Source organism: Botryllus schlosseri, chromosome 15 (genome assembly GCF_051294905.1).
Source record: "Botryllus schlosseri isolate E-star chromosome 15, Bs_hap1, whole genome shotgun sequence".
NCBI classification, from domain to species: Eukaryota; Metazoa; Chordata; class Ascidiacea; order Stolidobranchia; family Styelidae; genus Botryllus; species Botryllus schlosseri.
The window spans coordinates 12,654,392-12,673,986 of record NC_137250.1 but is presented as its reverse complement, the minus strand read 5'-3'; the positions used below and the strand labels follow the sequence as shown (position 1 = coordinate 12,673,986).

The 19,595-nt window shown below is 40.6% G+C and overlaps 1 protein-coding gene across 3 annotated transcripts; it reads right to left on the bottom strand.

Moving 5' to 3' along the window:
• Positions 1-6,872: 6,872 nt before the first annotated feature.
• Positions 6,873-19,299, bottom strand: LOC145456820 (transmembrane protein 272-like). Of its 3 annotated transcripts, none has more exons than XM_080334938.1 (5): positions 18,942-19,299; positions 16,233-16,388; positions 16,104-16,163; positions 10,581-10,796; positions 6,873-7,580 (listed from the first exon to the last, which is right to left on the bottom strand). In XM_080334938.1, the coding sequence occupies exons 1-5, from the start codon at positions 19,006-19,008 to the stop codon at positions 7,408-7,410; spliced, it is 672 nt and encodes a 223-aa protein (XP_080191064.1). In that variant the 5' UTR covers positions 19,009-19,299; the 3' UTR covers positions 6,873-7,407. The 3 variants fall into 3 exon arrangements, with proteins under 3 accessions (XP_080191064.1, XP_080191066.1, XP_080191065.1); XM_080334940.1 differs by lacking the exon at positions 18,942-19,299 and adding an exon at positions 18,024-18,145; XM_080334939.1 differs by lacking the exon at positions 18,942-19,299 and adding an exon at positions 16,759-16,929.
• Between the last annotated feature and the right edge of the window lie 296 nt (positions 19,300-19,595).

Below are 19,595 nucleotides of genomic sequence, written 5' to 3'. Positions count from 1 at the left end.
ATCGGTCAATCAGATCGGCGATTGCATATATATTATGCTATCAATTTATTGTCCTCGCTACTCACGTAATTAGATTCACCGGTAGAGCCGAGTGAAGTGTCTTGAAAATGGGAGGGCCCGTAAATAATAATTAAACATCTTCGGCGGGCGGACCCGTTGATATGACTTCGTTACATGCTATTTCGTGACTTCCAGTCTGCTATAACAAAAAATATAGAATCGCCCATAACGTTAGCTTCTAAACTAAGAGACGCACACGATTTCAAATTGGTATTTCTTCACTGGCATAAAATGTTTACCAGCGGGATGGTATTTGTCTTGTGAGGTTCAGATTGCAAAGACAGCAACATTCGGCGCCAGTCATTTAGGCGCCTATGGACAATTAAGCCTATATGTATTTTGTATATATAACGAAATCTTCGGTCAGCATAAAGGCATAGACCTTTTCGGCCAAGCTTTTCTCGATCGCTGCCGATCGTTCTGGCACACTTCTTGGAGTAGCGTGTTATATGGCCAAAACTTGATTGTATGTCTTGGTAGGTCGTGGCGCGGTAATGGCCCAATGCCCAATAATAAAGACAAATGACTACTTGAATTCGCGCGCAGCGCGAAAAAATTTTGAAAAAATTGCCTAAATTTTCCAAAAAATACTCTATGATTTATGCTAATTCACGAAATAATTTTGGGCCCCCTTCGAGCTCGGGCCCCCCCCCCCCAATTGGGGGGTTTGGGGTGCGGCAGTTACGGTGCTGGGTAAACCTATATATAAATGTTACCTCAAGAATCATCCCTTTGTTTTTCAGTGGGACTCTATTCTTAGCAAGATTCGCAAACAATGGAACTGCGAATATACAATGGTCGGCCGATTAAACACTATTATAACATGTCACCTGCGTCTGCGTGTCAGTGACAGGGATTGATTGGCAGGCTGTATGTTTGGCATGGAGCATAGGATAGACTTTACCCTGCGAGCAGCATTCCCAGTAGAGGTGGTTAGTACTACTCTCTCAAGTGTCTATGATTTTAAACTACTTTTATTTGAGTAGACATTTACGGCGTTGCTTCTACTTGAGAATCGACAGTGACTACCCCTGATTTTCAGTGACGTCGACAATACCCCCGACTCATATCGTCTTGCAGTATTTTAGAAATGTGATGTAACGAAATTTGACTATTGAGGTCTAGCCAATGTGCATATACATCTGCACACCAATTTAAATGACCTAAACTGCTAATGTTTGGTAATCTGAATTAGTACTTCGAAGACAAAAGATGAGTCAGACCCAGTGGCGGCTCGTCCTATAGGGCAACTGGGGCATTGCCCTACCTAAAATTCTGTTCAATAACAATTCTTTACCATTTATAAACGCACCGAAATCACAGCGAAAATCGTATTCTTCTTGTCCTTTCGCTTCTAAATGCCCCTATATAGCGAAGTCTCTGCGAAAATCGAATTCTCTTCGTGTTTTCGCTTTGCGAATGCCTAGCCGGGGCATGCCCCGGTAGCGCTCATAACAAGCTTTCACTGTCTATTCTCTCAAAGCCGCGCACAATAAAGAAACGGTGATTTACTCTCTCCTATTCATAAAATTACCGAGCAACCGGGGCAACATAGCCTAGTTTCCCTTAAGGTGTGATGTAACAATCGTATCTATATCTGAACTCGGTTACCGTCATATGCGTTGAGTCGATCTTTGCTGGTATAGGTCGATTTTGATGGTGTTTCACTCCATGATAATTCTTGAAACTTGGTATGTCATGTCGTGATGGTGGTATTTAACACTGTTCTAAGTTTCAGGGCTTCTACTCGAAGTTTAGGGTAGTAATTCCGTTTCCGAAGTCGAGTGTGTGCTGATCCGTCATGTATCGCAAACAGATTTTACTCAAAAGCCGGTATTGGTGTCCATTGATTTTGAAGATGTTCCATACCGAGATCGGTCATGGCATTTGGTACGGTGAGTCTTAATGTTAGTATCGAACGCTGTACCAAGTTTCAAGTTTGTCACTGAACTATGTTAGTGGTAATTTCGGTTCTCAAGTCGAGTGAGAGCTGACTCGTCATTTATCGCAAACATATTTTACGCAAAGCCGGTATTGGTCTCCATTGATTTTAACGATGCTCCTTAGCTAGATCCGTCATGAGCTTTTGCATGGTATGTCTTGATTTTAGTATCGAACGCTGTGCCAAGTCTCAAGGTTGGTTCTCAATGATTCGGGCAGCAATTTCGTTATCAAGGTCGAGTATGGTAGAGATGTGCGCTGATCTGACACTTAGCCCACCTAACGCATTGTGGATTTCACGCAAAAGCCGGTGTATATGTGTTAACGCTAACTGTGTTCCATACTGAGATAGTTGATGAGATGATGATATCATGAAACGGTTTACTAACATCCTCGGTTTGCATTCAAATATTTAGTTTTATTTTATATTCTTCAATGTCAATTTCACCGTGCAGTTGTGGCCTTCAGGCCATTTGCTTACAATTACAACCCCTGTCAAGCGCGATAGCTGTTTCGTTTTCGATGGCGGCTAACAGCTGATCGCTTGATCAGCCTATTCCTCAGTAAATTTTACGCAAAATTCGGTGTTGGTCTGTTCGTATTAATTATGACAGTGTACCATACCGAAAACGGTCATGAGGCTACTTCTCGATGATTTCATGTAACAGTGTACCAAGTTTTCGGCTTTCAATCACGTATTTATTCGGTAATATATTTTCCAAAGGCGATTTTGCTGCAGACATATAGACACTATAGAATAGACCGTAAGCCGTATGTGTCGTGTGACAGTCTCCAGTCTCAAGGCCAAAATCTCCTATGCCAGTGGTCGGGAACCTATGGCTCGCGAGCCATATATGGCTCTTTTGGGCATAAGATATGGCTCTTTGCGAATTTTTTATTTTTGTGCCAAATTTTTCAATATTGCAGCAACGAGTTATTAAATCTTCAGCACGAGCAGTATAATTATTCTTGTGGCAGTATAAAATGTATCTGAGAGGTTACTACAGTGACGTATTCAAGGTTAAGAGTTCGGACCCCCTTTTCAAAATCCTCAAATTGAAGTTGCTGTCGCGTCGGCGACCAATATCACTCGCAATAAATTCGATGTACCCGGTACGAAATCTTGAATTGCACGATGCATTCATTGATCAAAGAGACGAGGAGACATGGCGGCACCTGTATCACAATGCAGTTTTCAAATATGCATTGTCTTTCTGATCTGCGGCGAGAAATAAACTGCGATGGAAGTGACATTCACAATTACAAATTTAAATTACAAACAACGCCATAGCTATCCACGTTCTTGATTGATAACGTAGCTTTGTAGAATGTAGACGCTGTTAAAATGTAGGCGTGTTGCGCAAATGTTACCGCCGAACACGTGAGAATTAAGAAGCCGAATCGGTATCAGTGAGACAATTACATTCGAATAATATCAGTCATTATACATTCAATGATATTTACGATGAATTGCCCTGTCACAATGCCTTGTCCTCTGTTTCGAACTTTATTTTCTGACAATAAATAGGCAATAAGTTACGTGATTTTGGTAGTAAAAATGTTCAAAATCTAGAAGACAGGTGAGGCACTACGAGCCATATATAGCTCTTTTGAGTATAAATATGCTTCTTTGCCAAATATATATTGTTGTACTGAATTGATCAATATTGCAGCAACTTGCTAGAAAATTTTCATCACGGCCAGAATAAGTATTCTCGTGGCAATATACACATGGCTTTGAGAGGTAAATACAACGCCGTCTTCAGGTTTCGGGGCAGGAACCCCCTCTTTTCAAAATCATCAAATTTAAGTTACTGTCGCGCCGGCGACCAATATTGCACAATTGCACAAGACGTTGATTGATCAAAGAGATTAGCAGACATGGCGACGCCCATATGACAACGCAGTTTTCAAATACATATTATCTTACTGATCTACGGCGCGAAATGAAATGCCGTGGACGTTACGTTCACAATTACAGTACTCAAATTACAAAAAATGTAGTAGCTATCCATGTTTTTGATTGGTAGGCCTAAGTAGCTCTGCACTACCGGCAATAAGACGTAGGCGTGCGGCGCAACGTTATATGTAACTGCCGAACACTTTGAGGATTGAGAATTCGATCAGTATTTAGATCTTCGGAATCACGGGGACAATTAGACTAGATTAATATCAGTTATATTAAATCATATAAGCTATTTACGATGAATTGTGTTATCAATGGTCTGCGTCTGTGTCTACCTCACGTTTCGCGCTTTATTTACGAACAATAAATATGTAAATTGTGTGATTTCGGGAGAAAAATGTTAAAAATCGTGTCATTCATGAACATCGATAGAAGATACCAAAAGTAATTGAAGGTTTCAAAATTTTCGTTCACTCATCCTGACGACAGGTGAGGTACTGCCTCACTTGCCTCCCCTAACCCGACGTCACTGATGTATCACAAATTTTAGATTGGTAGGCATATTACCGCAGTAGTGGCCATGTTTGGCTCCACCTACGCATGTGATCATGGGTTCTCGCATTTAAAAGGACAATCACGACGAATCTACGTTCTAGTAACTCATGTTTTGCATGCTTAAATAAGGTAACCAGTATGATTAGAACGGGTTTTAACAGAGAAAATGTGGCGCACCCGACGGATCCCATGTAGTTAGTTGAAATTAGTGCTACCATGACGTCACGAATTTTCAATTGTGACGTAACAGTCGATCCACATGTATGGCTCTTTGGGAGTTAAAATGGAAAAAATAGGGCCAATATGGCTCTTCGGACAAAAAAGGTTCCCGACCACTGTCCTATGCTGTACCGGGACCGAATTTCCGAGGCTGCTTTCCGTAGTTCTTCAGAATGATGTTTTGGATTCAATATGACATGTCCAATCTATGAGATAACAATTGCGTAAGTGTCCGAACTCGTTGACCTTTCCAGTTAGGCTTACGCAATCTCTCGAGTTATAGTCATTTCCATTTCTGCAGATAATTAGTCAGGTGTAGTGCGAACATGAACCGTGTCGAATCTTTGTTCCGCACGCCGTTTACGCAGTTGCCACACTTCAAGTAACAGCTCACCAGCAGACCTCTCGCGGCACATACGTTAAAATCATTGTTGTCGTTCGTGTTACCGTACCACCAAGTTACTTGTTTACGTTGGAAAACGCCATTGTGACGTCATCTTGATGTCGCTTGCATCCCTTGCCCCACCACCCGATATTGTCACGAGCCGCCACTGGTCAGACCCAACCACCTTTGGCAGTAGAGAGACGATTTGAGGCCATGTACTAAAACTGTTGTAATGGTTTGGCAAACTCGAGATAATTTTACTAAAGCTGGCAAATCCTGCCTAACAGCAGTTGCTATTTCTTCGGTACTTATACAATGCGCGTGCACTGCATAAATATTCTCGTGGTAAATAATCCAAATTGCTCGGGCGTCAGCTGTACACTATACAGTCTACAGTCCAGTGGTTCCCAAAGTGAGCGCCAGCGCCCCCCTGGGGGCGCTCGTGGACGTGAAGGGGGCGCTGGCGGTGAAATGGGCGATTGGGGGGCGCTGGCTACAAAATTGGGCGGCAGAGGGGCGCTGAGAGCAAATGACCGCGTTGTAGACTTAGAAGGCAACTGCTCCGTAGTGATGAAACGGTTGATGAATAAAGCAGCTAAATATGCAGTAAACATGCAAAATCGATTCACTCAAGGCAATTTAGGGTCGTCCGTCTCTGTCAGCTTTACCGGAAAAGTCCATTGTTACCTGACAATGTTGATCCGGCCATCAATGGACTAATTTAGCAGTCGTCAGAATCCCTAGAAAGCGTGGTTCATTGTATGTTATGAGAGCTACTTGAGCAGTTGTTGCTCACTACAAGGTGTGATGACTTTTTGATAGAAACTGCCTTGTGTGATTTTAATCTCTGATTCAAACGATTGTGAATTATACACAGTGCTGCGACCGAGGCCTTCGACACGACGTTCTGGTTGCGAGAAGCGACATCATTTCTAGGCCTGCTTGACGGGCATATTCTCTAAAATTATCGAGTAGAATATTTCCGTTCTTACTAATAATGAAGCCTGCTAAAGACGTAAATGGCCCTGTCCGGATTCAGTGATAAGCCCGTGATATTTTACCGAAAGTTTGCAAGACCTGAACTGTTCCCATTACTATCAAGCTCGCATGAGCTACTGGCCCAGCTCGAATACCCGATTTTGACAGAGAAGCATAAATCAATCATCTTAAAAAACTGCACAAGGATAGGGTGGGTTGATTTGGGGATATATTCCAATTAAAAATTCCCTACCGGATTATCAATTCATTCTGTAAAGTTTCCGAGCATGAAATGATTGATGAGCTGATTACATTGTTATGTAGTTAGGCCTATAGGTAGAACAATTTTGAGTTCGAACTGAAGTTCAATATCTCGAATCAATCGTCCTGGATACACAATTAAATCAAATAAAAATACTCTCACTGGAGTCGGGTGACATTTTTTGTCGTTGTCCTTACCCGTTCATATTTGATAGAACGCGTCTTCAATACCGTGACAAGGTTTCTGACTCACGGCAGAAACCGACTTGACAGTACGGTACGTGGAGACTGGAGGTTTCAGATTGAGATTGCTCTTATCAAATTTCTAACCCAGTATGACGAGGATGTTTATAATAATAATAAACCATCTTGATCCGCCTCGTTATTAGCTGAAATAAATCCAAAACAACATTCATTTGATTTAGGGGGTCGGGGGGCGCTGGCACTTTTTTCGTTGTCCAGGGGGGCGGTGACTCAAAAAAGTTTGGGAGACACTGGTCTACACAAACATAATGTGCTTGTTCTGCTAAATCTATTATAGTCTTTAGCGAGTCCATGGAGCGACAGTTCGAAACAAAACAAGTGGAATTTATTTGATTTGATTTCAAATCCGGTAAAGGTAAAGATAGGGTATGAAGAAAGACGACATAATCCCATATTTAATCGTACATTTATACCAAAATTGATAAGTACCACAACGACATTACGTGAACCCTGCAAAGGAGCTAAACTATTGAGTGTTCCATCCAAATATTACAAGTCACAACCACAATACATCCTTGCGGATGACTCATGAGAAGTTCAATGACTGGACGGCATATCATCCCGAAAAAGAGTAATAACGAACGACACAAGAGTATATCAGATAACAAAAATAATTTCATGAGCTAATTGAAAAAATCAAATTCATGACAGTAAACATAACGAAGCACTCACACACCGGAGTTGCTGAAACAATGAAGACACTGCTGGTTAAATACTGAATAAGCGAATTATTAACCGCGTTAGTGAGTGCAAAACAATACCAGAGCTCTTCATAGTAGTATAACTTTCATATACATTTGAAAAACAGTATGTTGATGAAATTGATCCACACCAAGCATCATTTTCTTCCTCCGACGGCTATGCAGCACGAGCAACAGCACACCAACGCCAGAATGATGTAGGCGGTAGTGATGATCCAAAAGGAAAAGTAGTAGGTCACTGGGTCGCAGTAGTTATCTGCTCCAAATGGTGCATCGGGCAGGGGGTGATTTCTGTATACCCAAACGTTTCCTGAAAAGAATGGCATATGAAAGTCAAGAAAGCCCTGAAACGCACGGCATCTGATACAAAAGCCCGGAAAATGAACATCTGATACTTGTAGAATTCATAAACATGGACAATTCCCAAGGTTGGAGCGATATTTTCACTACCCGTTTGAACAAAATAGTAAATTCAAACTTCTTTCACAGGCTTTACTATAGTTTTTAGCTGGATAGGATCCAGGACTGCAATTCTAATCATAGCATAGCAATAGACTAGTCACTCATGGGCGCCGAACCTGGGTGTGCTAGGTATGCCGCACATACCTTGTAATAATTGAGTTGAGGCCTGTGGGTATGACGTATACCCACAACCTTGCTGGTCAATTGTGCGGTTCGAAAAAATGATCGCTATGTATTTCGCAAAACGCAAAACAATGCTTGTCTTAGCAAACTAAAGACCCTACAGATGTACAAATGTACATCACTAATTGGTAATCAGGCGAAGCGACGCAGAGACTATAAAAACGCAACCTCGGTTTAGGCGCGCTGACTAACACCATATTCTCTCTCGATTAGACGGCGCAAATACACGTCCTACTTCTATAATATATTATTTGCACCTGCAAGCACCGCAATCCGTGTTCAAAATACATCTTTACCGATTTTAACAGACAGCCTTCTTAATCGGAGCGCGAAATTGGACAGTGTGTTATTGTTTATGTTGGCGAATTGGAATTAATCCCTGCGCGTAATCGTTACTCCAATAATACTAACGTTGATCGGGAAACGCAGCAATACAGCAAATCATTTCGGACATACTAGCAACTCAATGCGATGTCAGAACCCCTTGTGTTGGAAGGTAGCAGACAGTTACTGATTGGATGCGCGCTGCTCGTTGTAATCGTCTGTTTAGAGCAGGGGTGGGCAAACTTTTTAGCTCGCGGGCCGCATTCAACATATGAATCCATTCGCGGGCCGCACTTATAAAATTGGAATTATAAACCAAAACGCTAATTGGTATTTGATTATATAGTGATAGATATGCTTATTTAAAACAAACCAAATATTGCTTTGATGATATCGTACACGTGACAGAAACAGTGGCGAGATTTCGTAGACAATTCTACCTCAATAACCAATTTGTCAAAACTAAAGAGATGAAAGTCGGCTGACACGATTCTTAGAACAGGATTGATATTTGAATCTGTGAGCAACGATCTCTTCATATATATTTACTAATTCCACTTTTGGTACAGTTCCAGGACACACACTGCTGATAGCCTCATAACCATGTTAGCTTCAACCACGCTTCTAATGTGTAGATAAAATATAAATACCCTAATTCTACGCATACAGAGAACGAAGACATGCGCGAATCTTTTTTATATGCACCCCACAGAAATAATGAAAACTTTAGTGGCCAATCTGAAATCAGACCCGTGATTCGAATTATGTCAATCTCGTTCAGATTTTCTGTGATGTTTAGCAGTTGAAAACTTTCAAATTGCGTGGGCCTTGTGAACATAAAAAGTATTTACCTAAGAACAGTGGTTCTCAAACATTTTACGACACGCCCTCCCCCCTTATTGTGGTGAAAGATCCCCCGACCTCTTATCGTCATATGACGAAACGCAACCGGGAACGCAACCAGTTTGCTAGAAAACTTAACGGATAGTTATATGGCACGGAAGGTTGCGACTGTGGATTAAAAGAAATTCAAACTGAATACTGAGCAAAAATTATGAATTGCATGAATATCGCACGAAGCGCGAAAAAAAAATTCAGTTGAGCTCATCCACGCCCCAATGGGAGCGCGCCCTCAGTTTCACAACTACTGCCTTAGAATTATCATGGTGAAATATAATAGGAAAAACTTTAATCACGTCTCTGCATTAATTCGATTTTAGAACGCATTTTATCAATATTTTTATTAAGTTTCTTTTGACTCTCGCGGGCCGCACAAAACGTCGTTGCGGGCCGCATGCGGCCCGCGGGCCGTAGTTTACCCACCCCTGGTATAGAGTATTAATTCTTGTCTGCATGATGCACTGATATTCCCGTCGCGCATTGTTACTTGTCAGTCAGTGACAGTTTAATTCGCTATCACGTGGTGCTGTGCACGCCCCAGGATTCCTTTGTCAAATAGTGATGAAGTTCTGATTTTATTCAAATCGTTTGATCGCATCCGGACAGACTGGTGACGCAGTTACACTCGAACAGTGACACCATTTCAAGACTAAATTAGAATGTGCAACTCCGTATAAACTAGTGCGATTCCGGTATTAAAACGTCACATCAGTGTTATCACGTTGTGCATTCGAACTTGGTAAAGTCGGTTCTCGTGTGTTTATGTCATCAGCGCGGCGTAATTGTGACGTCACAGCACTCCGAATACCCACCAGGATTGGATGCGGTGTGTAATTTGGCAGTTGGTACAAACTTTATTTCACAATCACAAGTAATACTTGTAATCTAATTAGCGTTCAAGCCGGCTGTCTTCACAAGCATTTAGCTTGCTTATACAATTTGTGAAGCCGAAGTACATACCTACGGCTTGTCAAGGTTCAAGATTGCAGTAGGTCGTTGAGTGCTATCACCAGAAATAAATCTGCTTGATTCTGTGTGTTCAAACCATTTCTATAGCAAGTGGCTATATAAGTGTGTGGTCCACAGGCTGCTAAAGATCGAGTAAATAGTTTGGGACGCATACAACGCCAATTACTACACTTACAAACTCATTACTAGGGCTAATGCCGAGGATCAACTAACACTCGATCAGTTCACCTAAGCAGGTCATCTCAAAATAACAATATTTGTTCTATCAAATCTAAAAGTGCATCACAACCAAACATTTAAAAAAAAAGAAGAGTTTTATCAATCAGATCATTGGTTTGTGCAACTACGCCTGCGTAACTTGTAGACTGAGTTAATCGGAATTTTAAAAAAATTAAAGCGAGTGTGAGAACCGACTTGTTCGTAATCAAGACGGGAATGCATAGAGAAAACAATAACCATCAAAATTGCGCACCTGCTATGAACCATGCAATGTTGAAGCATCCAATCAAACCGTTGAGCCCGTTCAGAAGCGAGCTAGTTTCGACTTCATCAGGGTTCACGCCTTCACATTTAGCCTTCAGGTTTTTGAAGATGGAAGTTAGCTGCATGAATGCACTAACAGCGCCAGAAACGATCAGCCAGATAGGAATGAACCGTTCCAATGGGCAGTACTGAAGGTTCATGGCCCCTGTAAAACATATGTTCAAATTTATAAGCATGTATATATATACATTCCTGTTCCATCCCTGATGTGTGATCGGATGTCAGTAGAATGAATGCAAAACTGAAATAATGCTAACATTTTGTGGTGCCGTCAACAAAGATTATTATTGATGTTCCAATCCAATAACCCAGTGCTTTTCAACCTGTGTGATGGTTCGCACTTGTGCGAATGAAAAAAATTGCAGTGCGAATGACGAAGGTGGTGCAAATGAAAATTCCGGATGAGTGCGAATGAAAATTGTGAATAATTGTTAATTTTTCTGACGTGGAAGAATTCAAATGAACCTAATAGGAAATTAAAGGGCAGTGTAACTGTTGTAGTTGAGACGCAAGACTGGTTTTTCTGGAAACATGGTGGAAGACCGTGAGGATGAACTAGTGTAGGGGTTAGCAACAAGCGAGTTCAGGCCTATGAGACTCATTCATTTCGAGGCCAATTACTTCTGCGTAGGTGCACATAACGACGTAAAGTTTTGGCCAACAAACCGCTGATAAAATGCGGTCACAAAACCTAAGCGGAGACAGAACCTTGACCAAAAAATGACCGATGCAGGATGGCAAAACCTTTCGATAAGGGTATGCTCCGTTGCCGGCACGGAATAGTCCTATTCTTGCAATCTGAGTAGACAGTAGTTACGGTAGTACAACTGCGACACGCAGAGGAATTTAATTCACCATCATTTGAAATCGCGTGCGTCAGACATGTTTTGTAGAGCTGTTTTGGGTATAGAATTGTGGTGTGCGCGTTCTGTAAGTCATACATGACCGTAAAATCGTAGCATACTACTGCAATATTAAAAATGAATTCCTTTTCATGGGTGAGGCTCGGGTCGTGAGATGCCACAAAACTCAGATTTTGGTGGTAGTCTAAAAAGCTGCTTTACCGTTATTAAACTGTTATGAATTCTCAAGTTAGATTGAGCTAAAGAGCAGAACACACGGTGTCGTGAGATTATTTGCTCTTCTCATTTACTCGCGAGACTGAAAATGGGAAATCGAAAAAAAAAAACAGAACACAAGTTGGAGCAACGTATCATAAGGTGGCGAGCTCTAATGTACATACTCTCCTTGATCGTTTTGGACCTTATTTTCCAAGACATAAGTTTTTCACCCTTTCAACAAATTGGAGCCTCGAGGACCTTTGTGTCAGCTCTCAAAAACGATTTCTGCCGGCAAGCATTATTCACTCGCGAAAAATACGCTGCATTTTGGATAGCAGTGCGGAACAGATTTTATGACCTGGCCGTGGCCATCCAAGCACTAGTAGACGTTCTTGTACAAAACCCAATAACTTGCTTGGCCAAGAAGGGTTTCAGTGAAATTGTTGAAATCAAAACGAGCGAAAAAAGTTGCCATTTTAATGAGACAATTGATAGCTCAGGCTACATAGTAGCCAATTAGTTGCACATCTGAACAAAATGTTGTTAAGTATCTTCATCTTCTTTTTGTATAACAATTTTCGGTTAGTTTGTGCGAATGAAATTTATTTTACAAAAAAGTGCGAATGGAGCTCAAAAAGAGTATAAAGCACTGCAATAACCTATTCGAATACTTGCGCAAATCACATTCTTCACAAGAACGAGGTCTGATTTAGAGTCCATTTACCAGAGACTAACGAAAGAGTGGTCTCAAGCAGACATGGGATGAACGTGATTAGCAATCGTCATCGATTACAGCATTCTCAAGTAATCGTAATTGCAATCGATTACATTAAAAAAAAATCCGAAGTAATCGTAATCGACTATTTCACACATAAAATCGATTTCTTTGTGAAATTTGTACAAGGACCATGACATAACTGAACAGGGAACATTCTCGAACAATAAAGAGCGCGATATTTTACGAGGATATTGATGGCAGAAACGTCAGATTTTCAAATGCCACATATCCATTATTGGGTCACAAGCAGAAGCTTTGCTATCGTCATTGTGTAACGAATTGTAATCCACCCGTAGTAAATAGATATCAATAATACACTCAGACGCCCCTACCTCGTAGCAGGAATAGCAGGATAATAATCACAGGACTGCCTAGTTTCAAATAGTAACGTACCAGTATGTATGTATCGGTGTTTGGTTATGCTTGGTTGTGCAGTTTGACTTTTGATGCCGGACAAGTAGTAGGCCATTTACGTACACCAGACAAAGATTTGAAATTTTGTACTCGTTAAAGACGATTTCCACATTGAAGCATTTAAAATCAACGGCTGCTTGATATGGATCAGAGACGGGCAACATACCGACCAAGGAGGGATTTTGACCGTTCCGCAGAGAGTTTCTATTCCGAAAGGGAAATTCTAATCTGAAGGTATTGACAAATTTTATGTGTCACAGAATGAATCCAGGTTTGCCAACCTGAGAAAGATGGACATGAAACTACTTGTACTGTTTGGATCTGCATACATTTTGTACTCATTAAATTAAACAGGACGATTTCCACACTGCCACTCGTAACGGCAGCTCGGAATATCCACATTGTAAGCAGAGTTTTATGTTCACCTTATCTTATTCTCATATGGCCCTATACTTGAAACCGGCACCAATCATTTTTTTGCAATTCTTTACTCAACATTTGGATCTGCTACCATAACCATCCGCGTATACACTATGCTAGCGTGGGTTGCAGCTAGAATCAGGACCGACACAGTACCCGAAAAGTTGATCTCGGGCCCCTCGAGAGTGATCAATCAAACTTCTGGCGGGCTTAGACCCCCTTTTACGACCTGGCTTTTCGCAATAACTGGAAGACACGTTTTGACTTTATTTTGTCTATAATATTGGCAATTGCATATATTACCATTCCTTTCTGTCCTCACTCAGCCCCCGCGGTCAGATTTACCGCTAGTGCTTATTGTATGTTGCTAATTCGTGACATCCTGTCTGCTATATACCGGTAGTCAAAAGATATTGAACTAGAACTAGACCATGGCCTATAAAAAAAAACTTTCGTGAGACGGATACACAAATCGTTATTTCTTCACGGGGCGCATCATTATCCTCTGTGGGTTGCCTGGTGGCATTTGTAATTTGGTTTCAGATTTGGAGGACAGGAATATTCGTCGCGCCCATCCAGCGCCGTTATGGACAATGGACACATACACAAAGTTTCGGCCATGGTGGTAGCACACTTCGCACGTTGGCCGAGAGATGTTAAAGATATTAAATCGCGAAGCATGACCAAAATTTTCAAGGTAATTAAATCTCTCGAAAATAATCTCTAATTTATGTAGATTTACGAAATAATTTCGTGTCCGCTTCGAACTCGCTCCCCATCCAATTGGAAAGTTTTATTACGGCCCTGCAAATATTTTTGTGAAGGAAATCGTCAGCTATAAAGTTAACCAATGGGTATATTATGACGTAAACAGTAAATGATGTCATGAAGTCTCATTCGAAAAGAATGTAGTTCTGTCATGAGGCCTTTTCATCCGATCCTTATGTCTTAAAAGATAAGTTGTAAGAAAAATAAATTGAATTGTGAGTAATCGTGATTACTTTTCCAATGTAATCGTAATCGACTACTTCCTGATTTACCTGTAATCGTAATCGCGAGATTCAGAAGTAATTGTAATCGATTACATTCATGAAGTAATCACCCCATGTCTGGTCTCAAGCCTCAGTTAAGTCGCATGGGATCACGACTAATCCTAAGTAAGCATCATTTGCCGAATATATTACTCAAGGGGACTCATTTGTTTTGGCTAAACAATATGAAGCTAATTACTTCAGATTTTAAATACTTGAATGAAAAGAAACATTGATAGCTTAGCTAGTAACATCAAAGACACTAATTATAGCACTGGGCACCGGGGTGGGGGTTATTGTGAGCATATTTGCAATCACAGTTTGAGACTTTGGTGCTAATAGCCGGTACAAAAGGTCTAGTCATCAGCAAAGAGTTGGGTTGGTCTATGTGCTATTGTGTTTTCATTTGCTGACTGCAAATAACATCTGCAGTTCTATAACCTACTGTGTGCAGTGTGCCTACTGAGGCATTAGCAAATCCAGTCATAGCTAGGGCATCACAAAACAACCAGTGGCTGTGTTGCACCATCCAAACGTGAAGACTAATCACTACTAATCTGCGGATAGCGCGCTGTCACAATAGGGCTTTTACATATAAGTGCCAATGTGGTGAGCAAAGCTAGCACTGCCAAGAATTGTGCATGTACAATTGTACAGCAAGAAAACCGAGCCCCTTATTACTAGAAACGCTTACTGCGCGACACACGATTTCCGATTGTGAATATTCAAATTGTTTACAAACATTCATTTAGTTCAGACTGTGCTCCTTGGAATGTGATGCATCAACACTTTTACAGTAACACCTCTTTCACAAAACGCCATGCTTTTTACTGGGTGCAACTGCTTTGCATGACATCTAGTAATTAATAATCGGGCCAACACATCAACTGCACGCACAGAAACAAAGACCCTGCCGGCGACAGGATACGGTTACTCAGTTATAATATGTGTATTGCTTCCGATGCATTGTTCGCGAAAAATGCATTGTCACGACTCCTTATCCGCTGTTTGTCCGATGCCGCTTCCATTGAATGGAAAGTTGGTGATACCAACACAAAATTTAGGATGCCTATCATTCTGGTCATGTGACACGTCTTATCCGTTACATTGTAACATTGCAATGAGCTAGGCTTACTCATCAGTAGGAATTTTCATGTTTTATATGTAGTCAAATCAACAAATTCAACATTGCAGCATGTAACGCCTGGTTATCTGACCCACGAGTACACATATGAGACAGATTCCCAGCCAGCATTTGAATTGTACTATAGCATATTGGGAGCAATGGAATGCAGGAGCAAACTGTAGCCACATCTAGTAGCCTACGATAGAAGCGGACATGACATACGATACTTGATTGTGTCGATTTTTATAAATTTTTGTTAGGCTACTCCATCTACACTGCATATGCACACTGTAGAGCGAGAGCCCAATCGATTCCTCTAATCGTTACTGAATTTCAGTAATAGACAACATGGCCTCTACCGTACCATTTATTCTATGTTAGGGCAACAATACTAGTGACATATCAAAATGATTTGTTTGCAGTTTGTAAAACAGTGTAGGAATACCTCTGTATACGAAGGGAGAATTTCTAAAGTAGGCAAATAAGATCAGGTCAAAGGGGAAAGTTTACTATAGTGATTTTACAATGGCGAAGAGAATAGGAGAAAATAAATTTGACCAATCGATGAAGAGTACAATTGGACTAGTTGTATTCGGCAAAATGAAATCAAGACAGTACTTACCAATGACTATCATGGACACAGGAATCACCAAGAGAATGGCAACAAAGATCGTGAAGCCGACTGAAATAATGCATAAAACGTTATCAGCTGTATCAATAAATTTTATCACATCGATAACTGATATCTTACTTGTGCTGAATATAATGAAGCAAACGTTTTTCAAAAAGTCGCCACTTCCTTCGGACTTGCTTTTGGCATCTTTGATTTTTCCGTACAACGTATCATACGATGGCGGCGGTTCAGAATTAGCAGCATCCGCATAACCCGGAGGAGCCTCGGGGTCGGCTAAATGAATTGAGGCGACATTAAGATTTCAGATTTATCACTCGGCTGATTAGTACTAGATGTATTGTATAGAGTGATAGAAGTTGGAGAAGGCGTGGGTTCCGTTAACAAACAATACAGACTAAGGATAGAACATTACCAATTGGATAGTATCTGAGCTGGGCGTGTGCAAGAAATTGTCTGGATCAAGTGGCACTCAAAATATACACTAAAACTATTGGTTAATAATCTCTAACCTAACAAGGTATCCTATCCTATTAGTGCCTTTAGTGGTCGCTGTGTTGCACACTGGCAGTGTGACAAGGGATATTTTATTTTTCGAAGAAAGATGCACATTGCACACCTTCACATGATCTTAAAGTCAACTTACCTTTACCAGCTGTAAATCTGGACATGTCTATTATTGAGAGAACCTGGTTCTAAATTTCTGTTTCAACACACACACGAAATTCATTTTTACATGATGGGATTCGAACAAGTTTGAATGGCTACATCCATATGGCTTATCCAAACCCACACAAGAACTGTCACACAGTGTGAACAGTATGGGTGAATCGTGTACGGGATATGGTACAAGACAATGTACAGCAATAGGTACATGTTTACATGCACGGTAGTCTAAAGGAATGGGTGATTCAGTTCTTGAAGTTGAGGCTGCCATTGTCTAGTGATCTTTTTGACTACCAGACAGATCTTTAGCTCTATATAAGCATTGCCTTATAAAAATGATCCTTTTCTAACTCTCTCTGTCGTACAGAAATCATTCTAAGGTGAGTCTTACCTCCAAAACAATCAATCCTGCTATAGCTCTTTTCTGATACAACATTCCTTGGCCTGTCTCAAATAAATTGATCTTTCACTTCATAACACAGGGTAAGATAACACAGCTCAAGGAGTGGTCTTTTGTAATTATCACAATACAGTCCAGATAGGATACGAAACTGAAAGATGATAGGAAACTCGATACACCCCACTCGGCTCACTTTCTAGCATACTTCGCGAACACACATATGCGTTTTTCAACATTTCACCAAGACGAAAAAGAGGTTGTTTGTTTGCCAGAAGACGCAATCAATTCTTCCCTTCAAGTTTGTAATGTGATTTCATGGAGGGAAGTCAGAGGCCAGATATATATTCACCTACTGGCAATCAGTTGCTGCAACAATCTTGTACAGTCTAATGGGCTGGCTGCAATTTCGTTACTTAGCCAACAATACATCTTTGAACGTATAATCAAAAAAGTTGAGACTTCTTTAAAAGTTTTAACCACACTTCAACTAAATCACTGTCCGCAAAAGCTGTAATTTGACAAGTAGACCTAGTCGGTCTTTTGCTATTCAAATCTCCAAAGATTTTATCACACAGCCAATAACATCGACATAAAATCCTATATTAATCTAGGAATTAGTTAGTAATTTAAATAGAGTCCGTTCTTGAAATGAACCTGTTTAATATAAGATATTGAATCTAGCAAGCTGGTTCTTTGACAAAGCGTTAACCCTGCCCTGATGCTGTCAATAAGTAGTGTAGCACTGTGTCCTGTGTGCTTACTCCAGGTGACGAAAATTCCAAATATATAACATTCTACGTAGCGTGGGCGGCAGCCTGTTACTTCATTGAAAAGAAGATGCCTACCACTGTTGCACACACATTCCATCATTATTCAACCATATCTTGAGCGAAGATAAATTGAACCCTCAAGTCATGGTGTTGCAATAGTGGAATTTATATACGGTCTCAAATTTTACCGGGGAAAGACTTCATTTTCATCCAACCGCAGCACATCATAGACAAGACACCAGCTATGCCAGCTTGGCTACGCGATACTGAATTCAACCAAAATCTGAGGGCTCTTTAAAATTCAAGTAGCTTGTTTGGGGATTAGTAGTTTGCTACCATATCCACAGATGCTAGTTATCCATCATATTCAAAATAAACATTACATTTGATGTACGGTAGGTCATGGTGATATCTCGAAATGGCAGGTGTGCAGATCATCATTTGGACTGGACCCACAATCACAATACGGACAATGAATTGACTGCAACAATACTTTGTTCCTGTATATAGGCCTACCAAAACATTACAATGCGCACTGACATCCACTTCAACCCCCTGTGATTTGACATACCATTGGCACAATGACCCTTGTTCATCCTATTAGTGTCACTCAGAGGAATTGAAGAATGCCATAGGGACGAGAAAAATCTGCCTTTATCAGAAGTCAGACATTTGAATGACCAAGGCTACCTTGCAGAAATAAAATACTATGAATGTTGAGTCTGTTGCCATTGCAAGGATAGTAAGAAAATATTAATATATATGGGAAGACAGTGAAAAGTAACCAATAAATATGGATATAACCTGTAAATCATGTGAAGAATAATCTGAATATATGTCAACGCAATCCACATAAAGAACTTGATATCATGTTGATATCTTTGAAATATATAAAACACTTTCCAAATGCTAAATTACGTTTCAAGCCAATGGGTATACAGAACTATTTAGTGCGGATTCGCTTTTAATGTCTCCAGAAATTTTGGAACTCACCGGTTACTGTTTCCGTATATGGCGGGGCGTCACTTTTTTCAGTGCTTCCATAATTTGCGTCCGCCATGATGAGTTGACTTGAATCTAGCGAGGTAACGGTATCAGGAAAAAAAGAATAACAGGCTTAGAATATATTAAAACTCTAGTTGCTGAAAAAAGAGAAACCTTCCTGAGTACCTTGTGCACGGCGAGCGCATCCAACCCCATGCTATTCACGGTTTTCATGACACAGCCTACAAATGCAACTTTCCTTTCCTAATCAATATGAGAGTTTCCTTTATGCTGAGGATACAGAATGCGGAGGTCTTTGACAACGGAATTGCATAATGCATAGTCTGAATCAGTAAATGTTGAATCACTGTATTTTCAATGCAAAATTTCTCTCTTTTCAAGACACAACACCAGTAATATAGAGATAATTAAAATGTGACTACTGTATATAAGACGTTACACACAATGAATCAACACAATATTGACAATACATTGAAACGACGTTCAAATCCTCCACTCTTAACAATCAAAACGAACACCTACATATCGTAGGTTGCATACCTGCATTGCATTGATGTCCTTGGTGGGCCAATGTTTATTTGACAATCAGTCACTAACTCGACAAAAATTTCACCATGTTAATTGAGAATTCATTACGATATC

What these genes read in the sequence shown, in the direction of transcription:
- LOC145456820 (XM_080334938.1), bottom strand. Translation starts at nt 19,008, where the DNA reads ATGGCGGACGCAAATTATGGAAGCACTGAAAAAAGTGACGCCCCGCCA. An exon ending in CTTCATTATATTCAGCACAA is followed by an intron (nt 16,164 to 16,232) that starts GTAAGATATCAG and finishes GCATTATTTCAG; the next exon opens with TCGGCTTCACGATCTTTGTT. An exon ending in TGTGTCCATGATAGTCATTG is followed by an intron (nt 10,797 to 16,103) that starts GTAAGTACTGTC and finishes TATGTTTTACAG; the next exon opens with GGGCCATGAACCTTCAGTAC.